At 40.0% G+C, this 20,164-nt stretch overlaps 1 protein-coding gene and 1 pseudogene across 8 annotated transcripts in view; both read right to left on the reverse strand.

Moving 5' to 3' along the window:
* Positions 1-20,164, reverse strand: part of LOC105476071 (vacuolar protein sorting 13 homolog B) — an 859,286-nt gene that overhangs the window by 179,675 nt on the left and 659,447 nt on the right. For all 8 annotated transcript variants that reach the window (XM_011731700.3, XM_011731704.3, XM_011731702.3 and 5 more), the window contains one exon: positions 1,929-2,336. In XM_011731700.3, the coding sequence (XP_011730002.2) occupies positions 1,929-2,336 (408 nt within the window). The remainder of the gene's footprint in view (positions 1-1,928; positions 2,337-20,164) is intronic.
* LOC105476123 (mitochondrial proton/calcium exchanger protein-like) lies at positions 2,343-8,546 on the reverse strand (annotated as a pseudogene).

Below are 20,164 nucleotides of genomic sequence, written 5' to 3' on the forward strand. Positions count from 1 at the left end.
TAATAAATCTTATTTCAACCTTGCCAACCTTGTTATCATCCTAAACTGTTTGAGTATGCATAAAGAAAAAACTGTAGTAAAAATAGAGTTTGGTGTTCATTATAGTCTCATAACAACAAAATTGTTTCTATTAAGTAGTTAACCTCAACTCTGATTTGATTTGATGCAAATAATTATTTTAAAACATTTGCTGGATACTACATGTTAGAGTTGTATAAAGTATGTTTAGTCAAAGCTATAGTTGCTATTTTTGTGTTTAACTATATTTAAGAACAGCACTGTAAAAGGATTGGGGGTATGTAGTTTTTTTTACATACAGGGGGAAAAAACAAGTTCCAAAACTAGAGTTTACTAACTTGTACAGCTTAGTGAGAGAAGGATTTTTAATATTTTAGAGGTGTTTCCCAAAGACAGACATCATTAAACATGGAAAAAATATGAGTAACGAATAAAAAAAGCAATGAGGATGATAAAAGAAGAACCTAAAAGTGAGTACAGTATGTTTAAATTCTTCCATTTTGTTTGAATCTTAACCTTTCCCTGCTATGATTAAGGTACAACTGGAAAGGCATGGGAACAGACCCAGTGTTGTCTGGGTTGCAATTTATTTGTGGATAGACCAGATACTGTAGCCTCCAGTATTTCATAGTCTTTCATGTCCCATGAACCTTACCTTTTTCACTTGTAACTTTTAAGACAACTAAAAAAAAATAATTGGCTTGCTCACAAATATTTCTGATGAGAAAGAAATAAATCATCTATGTTTTGGCCTAAAATTCAGGCTTCTCAACTATAAAACTTTTCCTTTCTCTTTTAACTGCTGTGCCCAAACTGGCTGTGTGGAACTAAGTTACAGTAAGTCTACAGCTGCCATTTAATTACTTTTTGATAAGCAACTAAGTTGCATATAAGGATTTGCTTTATCCCCTGCACTATCCCCAATCCCCAATTTCCCCCCACAAATTAAAGTGGGAAAATACATGGTTCCCTTTTGCTACATTTACTTTGAGAGCAAAATTTCTGGCCCTGTGCCCTGAAATTTTACAGTAGCAGTTTCTGTGATTGAAAACTGCTATTTCCCACCTGTGTCTTGCCTTTTCTCTTCCGCTCCTCACAATCCTTCTGCCCACCCTTTTTGAAAAAGTATATAACAATTTAGTCATGGTAACAGAGGTGGAAAAATGTAGATATTCACTGCCAGTTGATTTCTCACCTCTCCTCCCATCAATGGCATTCACTTTGCAGAGTCTGTACCCCACTTTGCTAGTCTAGGCACAGAAGCACAGCTTTTCGTTGCCAGGTGTTGCTGCCCGATAAAATGCCTCAACCGCATTCTTGCAAAGTTGAACCTTGGCTTCTGTTACACTTTGTGTAGCATATCTGCCACAACACCAACTTTTCTAAGTAAATGGTTACCAGTGACTTAATGCCGTGCATCAGAATCACCCATAGGGCTTGTTGAAGCACAGATTGCTGGGCTCCATGCCCAGAGTTTCGGATTCAGTAGGTCATGGGTAGGGTCTGAGAATTTGCATTTGTAACAATTTCCCAGGTGATGCTGATGCTGCTAGTCCTGAGATCACATTTTGAGAACCACTCTTCTAAAGGTTCACAAAACTTGACATACTGTTGTTCCACTATAGCTGTTTTAGGTAAAAAGGAATTTAGGAATTAACAGTTTTAGACACCTGGAAGAACATGCCTCAAGAGGAGGACAGGAACATAAGACATTAAAATATCTATACTTAAAGGATTTGTTCTAAAATTATCTCTAAAAATAAGGTCACAAACCAGAAATGTCCTAATCTCTAATGGCCTTTATAACTTTTAACTTCTACATAATATAAATCTTCAAAATGATGCATTTTCAGATGTTAACAAATCATATTGCTTGTTCTGTCTCCCCGCTCCCCTTTTCTGTGACTTACCAGGTACTTTTTGTGATGCTTTGACACTAAGGCTTCCATTGAGGTTTGAGAGAGATGCTAACAGGCATGGTTTACTGGTATGGGGTACAGTTTCCATGGAGATCACAATCTGAGTAGTTTGAACAGAAATTTTTTGAAAGCAGGAAACAGCTCTCCACATGTTTTCTTGAGCTGAAATCTTTTGCACTCCATCACCATGAACTTTGGGTTTAGACAGCTTTCCACGGTAATATTTGGAGACTGGAAGATCATCCTTATTCACCATGGTGTTGGACATGGCTGAAGTCTCTTCATTATGTGCCGAACTGTGTGCATTTTTTATCTTCTTTAAAAAAAGGTGTATCTGATCCAATTTGGTGAAACTCAGGTTTGCTTTCAAAGGCTTTGATATATCCAAATTGACATCCGCTATAAAAGTAAAAAAGATAAAACAATTATTGAAGCTTTCTTATTGAATATAAGCCTTTACTTCTCTGTCAAGCTCTTATTTAAAAGTGTCCCAAGATCCATATTATTAACTCATTAGGATGCCAGAACATGATATATCTCTTACTCATCACTTAACAATTCTTTCCATGTTGTTACTTGAAGGAGTACTCTCCCTGGACTACTTACATGCCTACATTCCTGGCCAATCCCTGTGACAGTCTTGCTATCCATGTGTGGCCCTGATACAGCGAGGGCCACACAAGGATATCAAGGTTGTCCATTTCTATTCTGCCTTTACACTTCAAGGCAAAATGAAGCAGGTTTTCCAGTTTGTTACCCATATGAAACTGGCCTTTCTTCCAAAAAAAAAAAAAAAAAAAAAAAAAAAAGGACTTTCCTTACTACCCAGAACCATGTTTGACACAAATAATGGTATTATTAACAAATATTTATCCAAGTATCTGGCTGAAGTAGTCTTCCCTACCATTCTCTAATTGTTTATGCAGGAAATGTCTGTTTCCCTCTTATGACCTGTTGCAAACCAGAGGAGTCCCTGTACCTTTCCCTGCACTCTGCATTGATAAAAGTTCAAATACCTTGCCCAGTGTAACACTGGTAGACTGAGATTTCTTTAAATCTGTAGTCCATTTTATATGTACCATATACCAGATGTTGTCCTTATTTGTCTTACTCACCTGACATGAAAACTAGCCGTATTGTTTTTAACCTTCTAAATTACCTAAAATCACTTTCTATTTCTATTATTAGTAAGACATAAGATTACTAGTATCATTAAGACAGAGCATGTCACACATCTTTACAACCCAGTGCTTAGCACAATGTGTCTTACAAATGCATGCATTCAACAAATGTTTGAGCTTAACTGACCCTAACAAGTGCTCGTTTCATGAGAGCCTGAGGATGTAACAGAAGACATTATCCCAAATGAAGGTAGGAATAGCAAAATTATTAGGCATATTATTAAGTCATAAATCATATATAATATTCTTTTTCTGTGTGTGCAGGAAGACAGATCTATTGACACCAATATCTAGAAATCAAGGTTCACAGATGAACAGAGGCATCTTCAGCCCTGAGGAGGCTGGGCTGTATCTCCTAAACCTCTGAGGATGGGCACAGCTGACAGCTCTGTGTGGGCAGAGTCCACGTGGTCCTCATTCTCTTCCCTGGGGACAGGGCAGCCGAGACGGGAGGGCACACACAAGGGGGCACGTTCCTGCCCTAGCCTGGCCCAGTGGCCTCTGGAGTCAGGCGGCTGCAGCAGCTGTACCACACCATAGTGTGGATCCAGCACAATTCTGTGGAGGGATTCTGGGATTTCAGACTGATTGAATCTCCATGGAATGATGAAAATTAAAATTTACTTGATTATGGAAGTCTCTGATTCATTCCAGCCAAAGTATTAGATGAGCTACTGAGAATCACCTCAAAGCAATTGCTCTCATGGCCCTTGCCAGGGCCGTGGGGCAGCAGGAGGATGGGTGCCTAGGTCAGCAGCTCTAGCTCTTCACCTCTGTGGCCTCCTTCTCTGCCTTCTCCTCCATCTTCTGCTCTTTCTCCAAGGTCGCTACAATCTCAGCCACCTGGCTGGTGGAGGCATGAACATCTTTGTTCACCAACTCAATCATGTTGATGAGGTGATTGAGGTTGACCTTGCTATTCTTGTCTTCATCCAGTGCTATGGCCAGGCTGGTGAGTTTGCTTTCTGGAATGTGCCTGACTTGCTTCACAGTGCTAGTGAGCTCAGTGACACTGATGACGTTCTCCCCCACAGGCGTGCCCTAGGCCAGGCCCAGCTTACAGCCCCTGGTCCATCTCCAGGTGTGAGATCAAGCCCTCGATCTGCCCGATCATCTGCTGCACCCTCTTTGTCAGTCTCTTGCTGGCTTTAGATTCTTCCACATATTTTTCTTCACTTACTGGTCTTTGAGAGTTCCTTCTTGATCTCTTGCAAGTTCTCGCTGTAGTCCTACACGTCCTTCTTCAGCAGCTCCAGCTCCTCCTTCTCTTTGGTGAGCAACTTCTGCTCCTTCAGCTTAGAGCAGGCATTGCTGAGGATGTCAATTTCCTCCTTAGTTATCTACTTCTCCTTCAAGCTCTCTAGCAGGGGGCAGTGTCCTTCAGGGTCTCTGACCACAGGACTGCGTCAGGCACTTCTGCCTGAGGTTAGGCCCCCGGCCTTCAAGGGGTGGCTTCCACACCTTCGGGCACAACATCCTTCTCCACCTCTGAGCACTTCTGCAGCTCCTTGCGGTGCTCGTGCTGGACGGCTGCCTCCTCCTGCAGCATGGCCTCCAGCTTTGCCTTGTCCACTTGCTCGCCTTCCACCTCAGCCACTTTCATCTGCTCTTCCTTTGCCGCAGTCTCTGGGAGGGTCTGCAGTATGGACTTCAGCTGGTCAGCTGACAAGGGAGTTTCTGGGAGGTACATGGCCCGGGACAGGATGAGCAGCGATATGGGAATCTCCTGGTGCAGGTGCAGGTCCGGACACTGCTTCAGCTGATGCGGAGGGCCCTCATGCCTCACTCCCCACACGCTGGCTGCAGCTCCTTGATGTTCAGGTTGTCCACCCCTCCTCAGCAATCAGCTTGTCACTGGCCTTTATGGAGCACAGCCACACAGTGAGCTGAAAGCGCCAAAGTTGTTGATGCCCATGGACTGCAGCTCCGGCAGTTTGAACAGGGCCACCAGCTGCGGCTGTGACAGGTTGTCCAGGGTCAGCTCATTCTTAAATAATTTGGAAAATGCATGATTTCCTTCCTCATTGCTGGGTCTCTCCCCTGTCCCCCAGATCTTCTGGAAAAGCAGAGAAGTCTGGTGGCACTGCCCTTGGCTGCTTTGTTCTTCAAGGTCCTCTCCTCGATGGTGTCCTGGAGGAACTCTGCCAGCTCCAGGTTGACCCGAAGCTCCTTCTTCAGGCTCTCCTCCTTGATGGACTGGGTCTCAAATGTGGATGCTGGCATGTTGGGGAAGAGCTTCATGGTCACAGGCGCCATGAACTGGACCACCATGAACAGAAGGAAAGGCACCAAGCCGAGAAGGTCAGCGCAGATCCGGAAAAACTGCCTGCGCTCCTGGCTGGTCAGGGTGTGGCTGTCAAGGATGCGCCAGAGCATGAGCACCGCCGTCTTGGTATGGATCCACAGCAGGCAGAAGTCACCGCAGTAGCGCTTCAGCTCTTCCAGCTCCCTCTGTCCGAGCGACTTACTCACCACCACCTCTGCGATGTGGGGCTGTACATCGGGCCGCCTTCCTCAAGCTTCCTGTTCTTGTCCTTGAAGGATTTGAGGGACTTCTCTGCTACCAAGTCATCAGAGACAGGGTGCAAAGAGTGCCAGCTGTGCACAGGAAGGCGCCGAGGTCCCGTGACCATAAAATCCACTGCGGCGTGGGCACTCTGGCCTCAAGGCCTAACAGCCGTGGTAATTGCCTCTGAAGGAAGGGTAGACGGGGTGGACCAGAGTGCAGCAGCCAAATGGAACATTTGCGTCACTCCTCAACCCCAGGATGTTGGCATAGGTGAGATAAGCAGGATGCCCTGGACTACCCAGAAGTTTTCACCAAGCCTTCATGATTGATTACAGCATTCACTCATACTTAATATTCTACATCTTCATGAGCAGGGCCCCTTCTTACCTTCCTCAGACGTCAGGATCTTTGGGTTTGCTCCTGGATACCCAGGCTCTCTGAGGGTCCCATCCCTTGTAAGTGTTCGTTCCCTTATGTGGGGACATTGTGTTTTCTTATCAGGCCTAGCAACACTCTGAGTCTTGTTTACAACTAGCTGTGCACTGGAAAGGGTCAGACACTTGAGTCACCTGTACATAATACTAAAATGTTCCTTTCTCCCCATGTTTTCAAACAGGAAAAACAACTTAATGTAAAGGAATTATTTTTTAAAATACTGTATTGACATATAACTAACATGACACAAAAATTACCTTTTAAAAGCGTACAATTTATTGTTTTTAGTATACACAAGGTTGTACAACCATCACCAGTCTAATCCCAGAACATTATAATCAACACACACACACACACAAACAAATATCCCATACTACTTAGCAGTCACTTCTCACACATGCTCCCCCCTCCAGCTCCAAGAAACCACTAATTTTCTTTCTGTCTCTACAGATTTGTCTATTCAGTACATTTCATAGAAATGGAATCATATACTATGTGATCTTTTGTATCTGGTTTCTTTAACATAGCATAATGCTTCCAAGGTTCATCCATGTTGAAACATGTATCAATACTTCATTCCATTTTGTGGCTGAATAGTACAACAACATAAGCATATACCACATTCTGCTTATCCATTATCTGTTAATAAACATTTGGGTTGTTTCCACTTTTTGGCGATTATGAATAATGCTGCTATGAATATGTATGTGCAAATTTGCTTTTAAATTTTCTGATATTTGTACCTAGCAGTGGAACTGCTAAGACATATCTGATTGCAGTTTTCCTACTAAGTGTGAAGGAGTATACCATTGTGATTTTGATTTGTATTTCCCTAATTACTAATGATGTTCAGCATGTTTTCATGTGCTTATTGACTGTATATATTTTTGGAGAAATAGCTATTCAAACTCTTTGCTCATTTTTAAATTGTTATTTGTTCTTTTGTTATTGAATTGTAGGAGTTCTTATATTTTGGATATAAAATATAAGATTATTATATTTGATATATGTAGATATGATTTGCAAATATCAGATATATAACTTGCAAATATATCAGAGATATGATTTGCAAACATTTTCCCCCATTCTGTGGACTATCTTCAGTTTTTTGCAGCACAAAAGAGTTTAATTTCTGCAAAAAGTCCAATATGTTTGTTATTTTGCTTGTGCTTTTTGGGGTCATACTAAGAAACCACTGTTTAACCCAAAGTCAAAAAGATTTACACCTATGTCTTCTTTTAAGAGTTTTACAGTTTTATATCCTAAATGTAAGTCTACGATCTTTCCTGAATTAGTGTTGCGTGTATGCTGTATGAGGTAGGGGTTCAAGTTCATTCTTTCATATGTGGATATCTAGTTATGTCAGCAACATTTGTTGAAAGGCATTATTTTTATTTTTGACTTGTAGAATCTGGGGTACTGGAAGAGGCTGGTGGGAAAAATATTTTAGATAAATTGGATGGCTAAAATGACTCACACATTTGCCTCTGCATCCCTGTATGTGGGCTTCCAAATTCTATGGCCTCACAGAAAATAATAGCTTTAACAACAACAACAACAACAAAAAAGTGCAATTTTAACAAATGATTGTTAGAACAAAAACAAAACAAAGCTAAAGTAGAAAGAAGACTCAGATGTTGGGTCCTGAAACTGTCTTTTTTTGGGTTTATAAAATGAAAACTTAGGCCGGGCGCGGTGGCTCAAGCCTGTAATCCTAGCACTTTGGGAGGCCGAGACGGGCGGATCACGAGGTCAGGAGATCGAGACCATCCTGGCTAACACGGGGAAACCCTGTCTCTACTAAAAAATACAAAAAAAAAACCAAAAAAAACAACTAGCCGGGCGAGGTGGCGGGCGCCTGTAGTTCTAGCTACTCGGGAGGCTGAGGCAGGAGAATGGCGTAAACCCAGGAGGCGGAGCTTGCAGTGAGCTGAGATCTGGCCACTGCACTCTAGCCTGGGCGACAGAGCGAGACTCCGTCTCAAAAAAAAAAAAAAAAAAAAAAAAGAAAGCGTAAAGAAGGGTCTTAAGTACTCATTCTGTAGAAGCAATTTAGTAACCTACCCAGAAGGTTGCCCAAATATCCACATAAACCAACTGCTGAACCTAAAGGGATCCATTTTCCCTGACTGCAGAATGGCAAAGCATCCATAGAGACGTAAATACTGAAGCTACTGACTACTACCCTCATATCTCAGGCACCACTGTGGTCCCAGGTACACAGAAAAAAAACAGTTTATAACTCTGGCTGCTTGCTTAACTTGTCTTTGTCTTTTTTCAATAGATTGGATCTCATTATGTTGTCCAGGTTGGCCTCAAACTCCTAGGCTCAAGTGATCCTCCTGCCTCAGCCTCCTAAGTAGCTGGGACTACAGGTGTGCACCACCGTGCCAAGCGCTAACTTTATTTTTGAGACTCAGACCTTGGACCACTTCTGCCAACACACCCTTCTCGACTCTTGTTGATGAGTGAGGTGCCTCTCATCATTACTTTCAGAATATCCTGTGCATTTTGCCATTACCAGGCACCTATTGATATTATTTTTGTAGTTACTTGCTTAGGTATCTGTCATAGTTCAGTGAACTGTGAGCTCCTGGACTGTCCTATATGTAAATATTCTAAATACCTAAACTACTGTTTGGTCTACAGGAAGTACTAATTGAATGCTAAAGGCAGTAAAAATATTTCATTTCAAAATATCGTTCCCAAGTGTGATGAGTATTTTAAATTAAAAACTCTTAGAGATCAACAAGTGCTAGAAGAGACATTTCTGCTATCTATGATGAAACTGCCCCACCAAGGAGAGCAATTGTTCTTGTTCCCCTCCTTGTTATCTCATTATCCTCTACAGGAAGAAGACCAAAAATGTAACCACACCTGAAGAGTCCCTTTGTCAAGACTGTGACTGTCCCAAGGTTATTTGAGTTACAGAGAGAACTATTTACAAGTTATTCTCTGTTCTCTGATCCAATCATTCTCCCTAGTAGTCATTTATTGCCCCTCAATATAATTCCTGTTCTATCCCTTCCCATAACCTGTTTTACCAGGATCCAAGCCTTCATTCTTTCTGTGACCTTAAGATGGTATATAAGTTTCTGTACCTTGTGATGCTGGGTGTTCACTCTGAAGGCGCCCATGTATATACATTAAATACATTTGTATGGCTTTTCTATTAATCAATCTGCCATGTCAGTGATTTTCAGATAATCTTTAGGGGGCCAAAAGCCTATGGCCCCCACAATGTTTAATGATGTAATGAAGAAAATATGAATGAATGCAAGTCTGTCACCATTTTCTGCTGAACTCTCACAGGCTCATCAAATTAATTTATCCAAACAATCTATTAATTCCTCTCAGACATGCTGTATTCCCTGTCTTACTTAATGGTTCTATAATCCACCAAGTGGCTTTAGTCAGAAATCTGACTTTTTGACTCCTCATTTCATTCCCTCTTTCTCTGGTCCCAAGCCAAAAACTGATTAAGTTCTGTCAATTTTAGTTCTAAAACATTGCTTGATTCTAATCTTCCCTTCTCTCCAGCATTCCATCCAGTTCCTATTTTCCTCCACCATGTTTTTGATATCGTTCAGTTATTATAAAGCCTCCTAAATGGTTCCCCTGTCTAGACCAATTGTCTTTAGATTTAATCCAGTCTCCACAGAGTAATTTCCAAACAATTTGTTTTAAGTGCAATCCTGAGCGGCTCACTCCTGCCTAAAACTCTTTATTGGCTTCTCCTTACGTAAGAAACAAAAGACCAAGCTCCTAAAAATAAATAAATAAATAAATAAATAAATAAATAAATAAATAAATAAATTTAAAAAATGATAATAATAATTAAAAAGCAAGCAAGCAAGAAAGAGTTCTTGCCTTTCCTTATAGTATCTGAGTTTGCAGAGCCCACTTCCCCCAGTGCATGCTGTTGTATCACTAGGACTTTCATATTGTTCCCTTTATCTAATGTACCCTTTCTTTGCCAGTCTAATCACTGGGATACTGCTTCAGCATTTTCTCCAAGAAGTTGATTCACAAGGCTAGGCCAAGGCTAGGCCAGGAAGGAGGCAGAGCAAGACAGCTGAACAGAAGCCTCCACCAAACATCCTGCTCACAGCAACACCAAAATGAATAATTATCCATAAAGAAAAAGGACCTTAATAAGAACCAAAAATCAGGTAAGCAATCACAGTACCTGTTTTTAACTTTGTATCACTGAAAGAGGTACTGAAGAGGGTAGGAAGAGAGTCTTGAACTGCCAATGCCAACCCTCTTCCATCCCCCCAAGGGTGGCTGTGTGGCACAGAGAATCTGTGCATTTGCGGGCGGGAGAGCACAGTGATCGTGGGACTTAGCATTGGAACTCATGCTGCCCTGTTACAGTGGAAATCAATACCAGGCAGAGCTCAGCTGGTACCCACAGAGGGAGCATTTAGACCATCCCTAGCCTCAGGAGAACCATCCTGTGGGCAGAACCTGAGTTCTGGCAAGCCTTGCCACTGCAGGCTAAAGTGCTCTGGGGTCCTACATAAACCTGAAAGGCAGTCTAGGCCACAAGAACTGCAATTCTGGGGTAAGTCCTGGTTGTGTGCTGGGCGAGGAGCCAGTGAACTTGAGGGGCATGCAATCCAGTCAAACACCAGATGGGGCAGCTAGGGGAGTGCTTGTGCCAATCCAATCCTCCTCCAATCCAGGCAGCACAGCTCACAGCTCTGGGAGAGGAGAGGGAGAGTAAAGGGGACTTGATCTTGCAGTTTGGATACCAGCTCAGCCACAGCAGAATAAGGCACGAGGCAGAGTCCTGAGGCCTCCATTCCAGGCCCTAGCTCCCAGAGGACATTTGTAGACACACCTTGGGCCAGAAGGGAACCCGTGCCTTGAAGACAAGGACCCAGTCCTTACAGGATTCATCACCTGCTGACTGAAGAGCCCTTAGGCCTTATATAATTAGCAGCAGCACCCAGGCAATACTCACCATGGGCCTTGGGTGAGACACTCAAAGATATGCTGGTTTGAGCTGTGACCCAGCACATTCCCAGCTGTGATGGCTATAGGGAAGGACTCCTGCTTAAGAAAAGGAGACAGAAAAGTAAAGGTAGTTTGTCTTGTAGCTTAGGTACCAGCTAGCCCACAGTGGGAAAGAGCACCAAGTGGGTTCTTGGGATTCCCAATTCCAGGCCTTGGTTCTTGGATGGCATTTCATTTCTGGGCCTGCCCTGGGTCAGAGGGGAGCTCACTGCCTTGAGGAGTCTCAGGCCTGGCAGTATTCACCACAAGTTGACTAAAGAGCCCTTGGGCCTTGTGGGAACATCTGTGGTAGCCACGTAACACTTCCTGCATGCCTGGGATGATGGTGGCCACGGGGAGAGACTCCACTGCTTGTGGAAAGGGGAGGGAAGAATGGGATTTTTTTTTTTTTTTTTTTTTTTTTTGTGGCTTGGGTGCCAGCTCATTCTCAGTAGCATGGAGCACCAAGTAGATTCCTAAAGTTTCTGACTCCAGGCCCTGGCTCCTGGACAGCATCTCTGGATGTACCTGGGACCAGAGAAATTTCACTGCCCTGTAGGGAAGAACACAAGCCTGGCAGGTTATAGAGCCCTAGGACCTTGAGTGAACACAGGTGGATAGCCAGGCAGGGGTTATCATGAGCCTTGGGTGAGGCCCAGTGCTGTGCTAGCTTCAGGTGTGACTCAGCACAGTGGCCACCACTGTGTTTGTATTACCTTCCCTAGGCCCAGCTCCAGGCAGCTCAGTACAGAGAGACTCTGTTTGTTTGGGAGAAAGTAAGGGAAGAAAACAAGAGTCTCTGCTTGGTAATCCAAAGAATTCTTCTGGATCTTATTCAAGACCACCAAGGTGGCACCACTGTGAGTCTGCAAGAGCCACAGAGTTACTGGGCTTCAGGTGCCCCCCAATGCAGATATGGCTGCAGTGACCAAAAACTTAGATCACAACACCGAAGTCTCTTCATATACCTGGAAAGCCTTCCTAAGAAAGACAGGTACAAACAAGCCCAGACCATGAAGCCTATAATAAATACCTAACTATACAATGCCCAGATACTGATGAACATCCAGAAGCATGAAAACCATCCAGGAAAACATGATGTCAACAAACAAACTAAGGTACCAGGGACCAATCCTGGAGAGACACAGATACATGACCTTTCTTTCAGACAGAGAATTCAAAATAGTTGTTTTGAGGAAACTCAGCAAAATTCAAAACAATGCAGAGAAGGAATTCAGAATCCTATCAGATAAATGTAACAAAGAGATTGAAATAATTTAAAATAAGCAAAAATTCTGGAGTTGAAAAATGCAACTGACATACTGAAGAATGCATCAGAGTCTCTTAACAGCAGAATTGATCAAGCTAAAGAAAGAATTAATGAGTTTGAAGACAGGCTATTTGAAAATACACAATCGGAGGAGACAATGAGAATGAATGGGTGGTCCCTAGGGCTTAAGGCAACCCTTGAACAACGGCTAATAAGGAACTGGAGACCTCAGTATTAAACCCACGAGGAACTAGATTATGTGAATAATTGGAATGAGTTTGAAAGTAGATTCTATCCAGGAGCCTCCAGATTAGAACCCAGGCCAACAGACAGTCTGATTTTGGCTTTGTGAGACCCTGAACAGAGAACCAGCTGAACTCACCTAGACTTCTAAGCATAGAATTGTGAGATGATAAATTTGTGTTGCTACATTTGTTGTAATTTGTTATGCATCAATAGAAAACTAATACAAATTCCATATGCACATTTGCCCACATGGCATTTCCAATTTCAAAAGCAATTAAAATGAAGTTTCAAGATGTAGGTATATTTGTTGAAGTTTTGTTTATCTCTTCCCCCAAAGGAAAAATATCTAATATATCTTAAAAACATCTAATGGGGCCAGGCACGGTGGCTCATGCCTGTAATCCTAGCACTTTGGGAGGCCAAGGCGGGTGGATCACGAGGTTGTCAGGAGTTCAAGACCAGTCTGGCCATGATGGTGAAACCCCATCTCTACTAAAGATACAAAAAATTAGCCAGGTGTGGTGGTGGGTGCCTGTAATTACAGCTACTTAGGAGGCTGAGGCAGAGAATTGCTTGAACCTGAGAGGCAAAGGTTGCAGTGAGCCAACATCATGCCACTGCACTCCAGCCTAGGCAACAGAGCAAGACTCTGTCTCAAAACAAAAAACAAACAAACAAGCAAAAATCCCAAAAAACAAACAAACATCTGATGATGTTAGTTGCCTACTCCTTCTTTTTAAAAATTATTTCAAAGTTCTAGGAATGATGGAACCTGTCTCTTCCACTGAATGCAGTTACAAAATCTGGCAATAAACCAGCTATAAAACCTACACAGAGCAGCTATTTGAGAATTCTGAAAAGTATATGGTAACAAGTAGATTGAAGAAGAAGACTAGAATTCAAAATACTACCAAAATGGTGAGGAGTTTCTAATTTTTCCTCCCCTACCTCCTTATTCTAGATTAATGGCAGCCCAAAGTCCAGAAGTGGATATCATGTGGAGATAGAGAGAGTACAAGGAGAAGCCCTCTATTTCTGGCTTCAAGAAGTGTGAGGGAGTCTCCTAATGCTCAGAGAAACTAGGGAAATCTATTGTTTTCCTTCTTTCTTTTCTTCATTCCCCTGTCCTCCGGGAAACAGGAGAGAATACTTCTTAATTCATTTTATGAAACCATCATTACTGATACCAAAAGTAGATGGAGAAAGTATAAAAAACAATATACATGGATATTCCTCAAGAAGAGACATAAAAATCCTCAAAAAATTTAGCAAATCAAATCCATCAACATACAGAACTAATAATGTACCACAACCAAAATAGAGGTTGTCCTAGGTTGTAGGTTGTCCTACAAGCCTTGGTCAATCAATGTAAAACTGTTAACAGTTTACAACAATAACAAAGGTAGTATCAATTGATGCAGAAAACATTTTTGAAAAATTCAATATCCATTCATAATAACTCTAGGCAAACTATCAATAGAGGGAAACTTAACCTGATAAAGGCTATATATGAAAAGCCTAAACCTAACATCATCATTATGAAGAAATGAATGCTTTCCCACTAAGAAGAGAAACAAGGCAAGGATGCCCATTCTTATTACTCATACTCAACATAGTATTGGAAATCATAGACAGTGCAACAAGGCAAGAAAAAAGGGCATAAATAACAAAGAAAAAAATGCCAATTTGCAGATGACATAATTGTCCATGTAGCAAACCCAACAAGAATCTACAGAAAAGCTCCTAGAATTAATAAGTGAGTTTGGCAGTTTTAGAACATAGGATCATCACACAAAAATCAATTCAGTTTCTATAAACTAACAATATGCAGCTGGAAAACAAAAAAGCCTTAAAATAAAAGATAGTATTTATAACATATCCAAATAAAAGGAACACAGGTATAAATCTAATCAAACGGTCATAGGATCTGTATGCTGAAAACTACAAAATGCTGATAATAAATTTTAAAAGACCAACATAAATAGAGAGACATACCATACACATATCATATTCATGAACTGGAAGGCAGACAACATAGTAAATATATCAATTTCTTCCAGATCTGTAGATTTCACACAATTCCAATAATAATCCCAGAAATACTTATTTTAAATATAGAAAAGCTGATTCTAAAATTTACATAGTAAAGCAAAGGAACTAGAATAACCAAAACATTTTTGAGAAAGAATAACAACACTGGAGGACTCAAACTACCAGATTTTAAGACTTACTATCTATTAGGATCAAGATAGTATAGCTTTGGAGAAGGAATATATATGTACCTCAGTGGAACAGAACAGAGTCCAGAAATAGGGTCCAAACAATTATTAGTTGATTTTTAAAATAGGTGCAAATACAGTTCAATGGAGAAAGGTAGTTTACAGATGGTGTTGAACATCTGTATACAAAAAAAAAAGTACCTTAAACTCAACTTCATACTGTATACAAAAATTAACTCAAAATGAATCATGGATTTAAATATAAAATGTAAAATTAGAAAGCCTTTAAAGAAGAAAACAGGAGAAAATCTTCAAGTCCTAGAGTTGTGGCTTGGGTGCCAGCTCATTCTCAGTAGAATGGAGCACCAAGTAGATTCCTAAGGTTTCTGACTCCAGGCCCTGGCTCCTGGACAGCATCTCTGGATGTACCTGGGACCAGAGAAATTTCACTGCCCTGTAGGGAAGGACACAAGCCTGGCAGGTTATAGAGCCCTAGGACCTTGAGTGAACACAGGCGGATAGCCACGCAGGGGTTATCATGGGCCTTGGGTGAGGCCCAGTGCTGTGCTGGCTTCAGGTATGACTCAGCACAGTGACCACCAGCATTGTGGTGGCCACAGTGCTTGTGTTACCTTCCCTAGCCCCAGCTCCAGGCAGCTCAGTACAGAGATACTCTGTACTGAGTCTCTTATACATGATACCAAAAAGGCATAATTTATTTTAAAAATGTGTAAGTTGGACTTCATCAAATTAAAAACTTTTGCTCTGTAAAGGGTAGTGTTAAGAGAATGAAAAGAGAAGCTATGTACTGGGAGAAAATATCTGCAAATTACATATCTGACAAAAGACTTGTGTCAAAAAAAAAATAAAAAAGTATTATAATTCAGCAATGAGAAAATAATGTAATTTTTAGATAGCCTAATTTTTAAATCCCAGAAGCTGGGATTACATGCATGCGCCACCATGCCTGGCTAATTTTTTGTATCTTTAGTGGAATGGGGTTTTGCCATGTTGGCTAGGTTGGTCTCAAACTCCTGGTCTCAAGCAATCTGCCCATCTTGGCCTCCCAAACTGCTGGGATCAAAGTGTGAGCCACTATGCTTGGACAGGACTAAATATTTTAGCAACAAGAAAATCTGAAGCAATCTTGGATCTCTGTCTCTCATAGTTTGTCCCAAAAGTCTCAGTGTGGTTTTAAACTTTAATAACTTCAGCAGCATAAAAATACTGCAGGATGATTTAAAAAACATCACTTGAAAAGTTTAATTATTTAAATCTTTTATAGATTTATTTTGTTTTGTGAATTTGAACAGTGAATTTTTAATGTTAACTTTTTGTGGTGCTGGTTTCTGGATGACCCTTTCTCAGACCAGTGGATTGGTAGGGGAGAGTTACTTATTTGGACACTTCGTCACTTGATCTATCTTTCCTATAAGGTTATGTCAAAAGTGTTTTTATGTATCAAAACTGCATTCTTTTGATTACCTTAAATTTAGTAATTTAGGATTACAAATGTAACCCCTCAGTCACTGAGCAGCAGTTGATGAAAGTTTTTAGAAAGTTTGAAAATCTAGTAGAGCTATATGTGTTCCCAAACAGTTGCTATGTTAAATTATTTATTTATTTTTCAAGACAGGGTCTTGCTCTGATGCCCAGGCTGGAGTGCAGTGACATTATCCTAGCTCACTGCAGCCTCAAACTCCTAGACTCACATGATTCTGTTAAGGCTTAATAAGAAACAAATTATTATTTAAGACATTTAAGTAATTCACTTTTCAAATGTTTTTTGTATATTTGTTTCCATATAGGGCATACAGTGCAACCTCTGTACAAGACGTACATTAGTTAGTAGGCCACAAAGTCCCTCACCCTGGAGGGAATGAACCATATAGAGACAGCGCTGAGCCACATTTCTTGCAAAGCACATTCTGTGCAATGTATACACAGAGTGGCTAGGGCAGTCCCATTTGGGCAAGTTGGACAAGATGATAGGCTAAGAACCAAAAAAGCAGAGTTGAAATTAGGCTATATCGTAATACTAGGTATTCCTTTCAAAAGTACCAGGTCCACCAAAAGACAGGAGGCATGCATCAGAATGAGCAAGTGAAACAGCACCGTTTATTGTTGTGTAAAGTTCATCAATATGTTTCTCTGAACTTTCACATCCTTGATCTAGCTAGTTTTTTGGTAGAAAATTAGTCTTCACTGCAAATATTTTCAGTCTAATGACAGGAAGATTATTTTTACAAGTAGAAAAAAATATGCAAAAATAGTGCCTGGTATTTTTCAACTTAAAAAATAAAAGTAAAAATTGAGCAATCCACATTTTCTGTTTTTTGATACTTTTAAAAAATTGATAAAAATATTAATCTGATCATTAAGATAAAACATTAAAGAAATGGACTAGAACAGTTTTATTAAACAGAGACACACTGGGAGCTATAAAGAATAATGTTTTACAGGAACTGGAAATATAACTGGATAGGGAAACAGGCACAGACTGTTACTGTAAATTTTATTCCAATTATTATCGGATTCTTATGTTTAAGAGTTTAGAATTGTATTATAATCCTCAATGAACTTTAATAAATGGATTATTTTCAAAGTTTTGATTTTAGGAATATGCAGTAATAGAGAATCTCCCAGCTGAGTCATCTATTTCTCTGCCAGATCTAATTTCTCACAATTTTTAGAACATATTCTGTATCTTTAAGTATACCCATGCCTGCCAATTATTAGATCCTAATTACCCTTCAAAACTTTCTGAACAGCTACCAGGAAACAGAATGATGGAATGACTATCGAGTTAAAAGATTAGACAAATGCAAATAAATTATACTTACTTTATGCTCCTATCATCTTAGAGGATGACTTAATAGTGAAAGGAAAAGTATCATATTGTAATAATGAAATCAGAGAGGGAATTCAAGCCCCAGAGGTGATTCCCATAAGTTTATGTTAATGCACACCTTGTGGGGGACCAAACATCAAATGGAAAAGTTTCCTGAGAACTGTTCCAGCTCTTTTCTCATTTAAAATGCTCCAACTTTACTTGACCCATTAGTCATCATATTACTTACATTTATGATGTATTATGAAATCTATTACCAAAAACCCAATGAATTCAATATGGCTTGTTATACTCAAATCATAACATTTATGAAAGAAAACTTCTTTGTTAAGTGTTTCTTCCTTTGGAATTTTATTTGCAAAAGATAAAAAACTTTTTAGACAAGCGAGGCTTACAAGAAAACATTCAGTGCATACATGGGCGGTTATGTATAGACACAGAAATGATGTTTTTATTCACCATGTTAGTAAATGCAAAACACAGAATTAACAAACCCATAATCAAGGTTGACCTTATTATTATAATAACTCTGGTAAAAATATTACTAGGTCATAGTACTTTTTTCTCTTATTCAGCAATTGAAATTCAGATTTTTGTTACAGTGTTCAAGTAAAGGTATTCATGATGACAGTGGACAAGGGAGACGGAGTATTCACAGGTATAAGAGCTAGAAAACCTGGAAAGCTGCCCATGACAATGAGATCAATGTGCTCTCCATTGAAGGTGTGAAGTGTAAAGACCTCAGTGATGGCAGACACATGTGCTTTAATTAATGATAGTATACAAAGTGGAACAGGCTATATGCTGTCTTATGTGCTATGAGGAAGCTTAGAGGAAATGAAAGGTTCTTCACCTGAATAAGTCAGCAGCAGTTCATGATACTTATCATTGGGGTCTGGGCATCATCACTACTAGCAAAATTACTCAGAAACATGTTTTTATGATCAAGCATTGACTTTCTAAATTTCATTATCCTCTCCAAATCACAACACAAAAGTTCTAATTATAGGGTAATTGCACCAATTTCTAAAGTAAATGTACTGACCTAAACTCATCAAAATAAGTTTCCCTCCCTCTTAGTAATAACCATAAGGGCTAACTATATTCCACTACTCCAACAATTTTGTACCTTTTTTGGTGCCTATGTCTTCCTTTGTTTGTTTTACTATTTCAGTGATGGCATATACTCATCCTTGAAGACACATATGATTTTTAGAAACAGCCAAATGTTGTTTTGAGATAAATTTAGTGAAAATGTTATTACCAGTCTGTTTATGAAAAAAGGAGAGATCAGTATGAATGGAAATGAAAGGGAAACTATTCCAGAAGAAAACAAGACTTAGGTTAATGTAATGGCAGCTCAGAATTAGAGTGGGCAAAGAAAAAGGGTGTAAGAATTCCAGACTAAGAAAACAACAAAGTTTAAAACATAGAGAAGCCAGTTTATAGAGGTTCTCACTGCCAATGGTGAGACAACTTGAGAATCATTAAAAATAATGAGTTCAAAATAATACCAAACAACATCAACTAACTGGCCACCATTGAAATATGCTAGAGAATGAACTCATTTTTGAAAAGGGATAAAGGGAAAGAATTAAGCATTTATCCTGCCTTTTTGAATGAGCAATACTACTGAATACTCAAATAGTAGGTTGGGGAATGTTTCTCTTCAAAGAAGTATGCCAGCTAACATATGGAAAAGGAATGCTAGAATTAGAATATTACTATTTACAACCTCCAATAAATTTAGGCATTGAGCACCAATGGGTGCTAGCATCACAAAAAGAGCTTTGGACATTATATGCCTCCTGATTGAGTGATACAAAACATCTTGTAAAACAGTTTTGCTTAAAAAAAATCCTGAATCAGATTAAGCCAAATAAGCAATTTATATGTAAGAAATACATTGGACAGGTGCACAAAGGGTTGGGGGCTAAAGAGAGTTTTGACTGGATTAACTGAGGAAAGGAAGTAGTTAAGATTCAAATAAATTTAGCAGGAGAGGCAAGTCTAGCAAGGGCATAGAAGACAGCATTATTGAGTAAATAAGAGAATCTGAAGTTAGTGCTACCAGGAAACAGAATGAGGAAGTAATCAAGGATTAAACCTACACCAGAGAAGTAGCAGGCATAATGGAGGACTATTTCAAAGAAAAAAGTAGAAGGACTTGAAATAAAAATAAGAATGGCCTAAAGATGGTAGTAAATTGGGAGAGGACATGACCAGAAAATTTTTCCTATCATCAGCAGTTGTAAAAAAAGTTTGAAGACTATGCTAAAAGAAGTGAGCAATGAGAGAGAAGAGAGAAAATGGCTTAATTTACTGTGAACATGTTTAAATAACAAAGCATACCTAATACTCATATGTAGAAATAGTCTTAGAGTTAAATATTAAGTCAAAAGAGCTGCATTTGGGAGTTGTCAGCATAAAAGAGACTATTGTACAGGGATAAGAAAGGAAGGCTCAAGACTGTGTCAATGGAAAGGCATGGGGCTGGAGAGTTAGGAAGAAAAGA

Source organism: Macaca nemestrina, chromosome 8 (genome assembly GCF_043159975.1).
Source record: "Macaca nemestrina isolate mMacNem1 chromosome 8, mMacNem.hap1, whole genome shotgun sequence".
Taxonomy (NCBI): domain Eukaryota; kingdom Metazoa; phylum Chordata; class Mammalia; order Primates; family Cercopithecidae; genus Macaca; species Macaca nemestrina.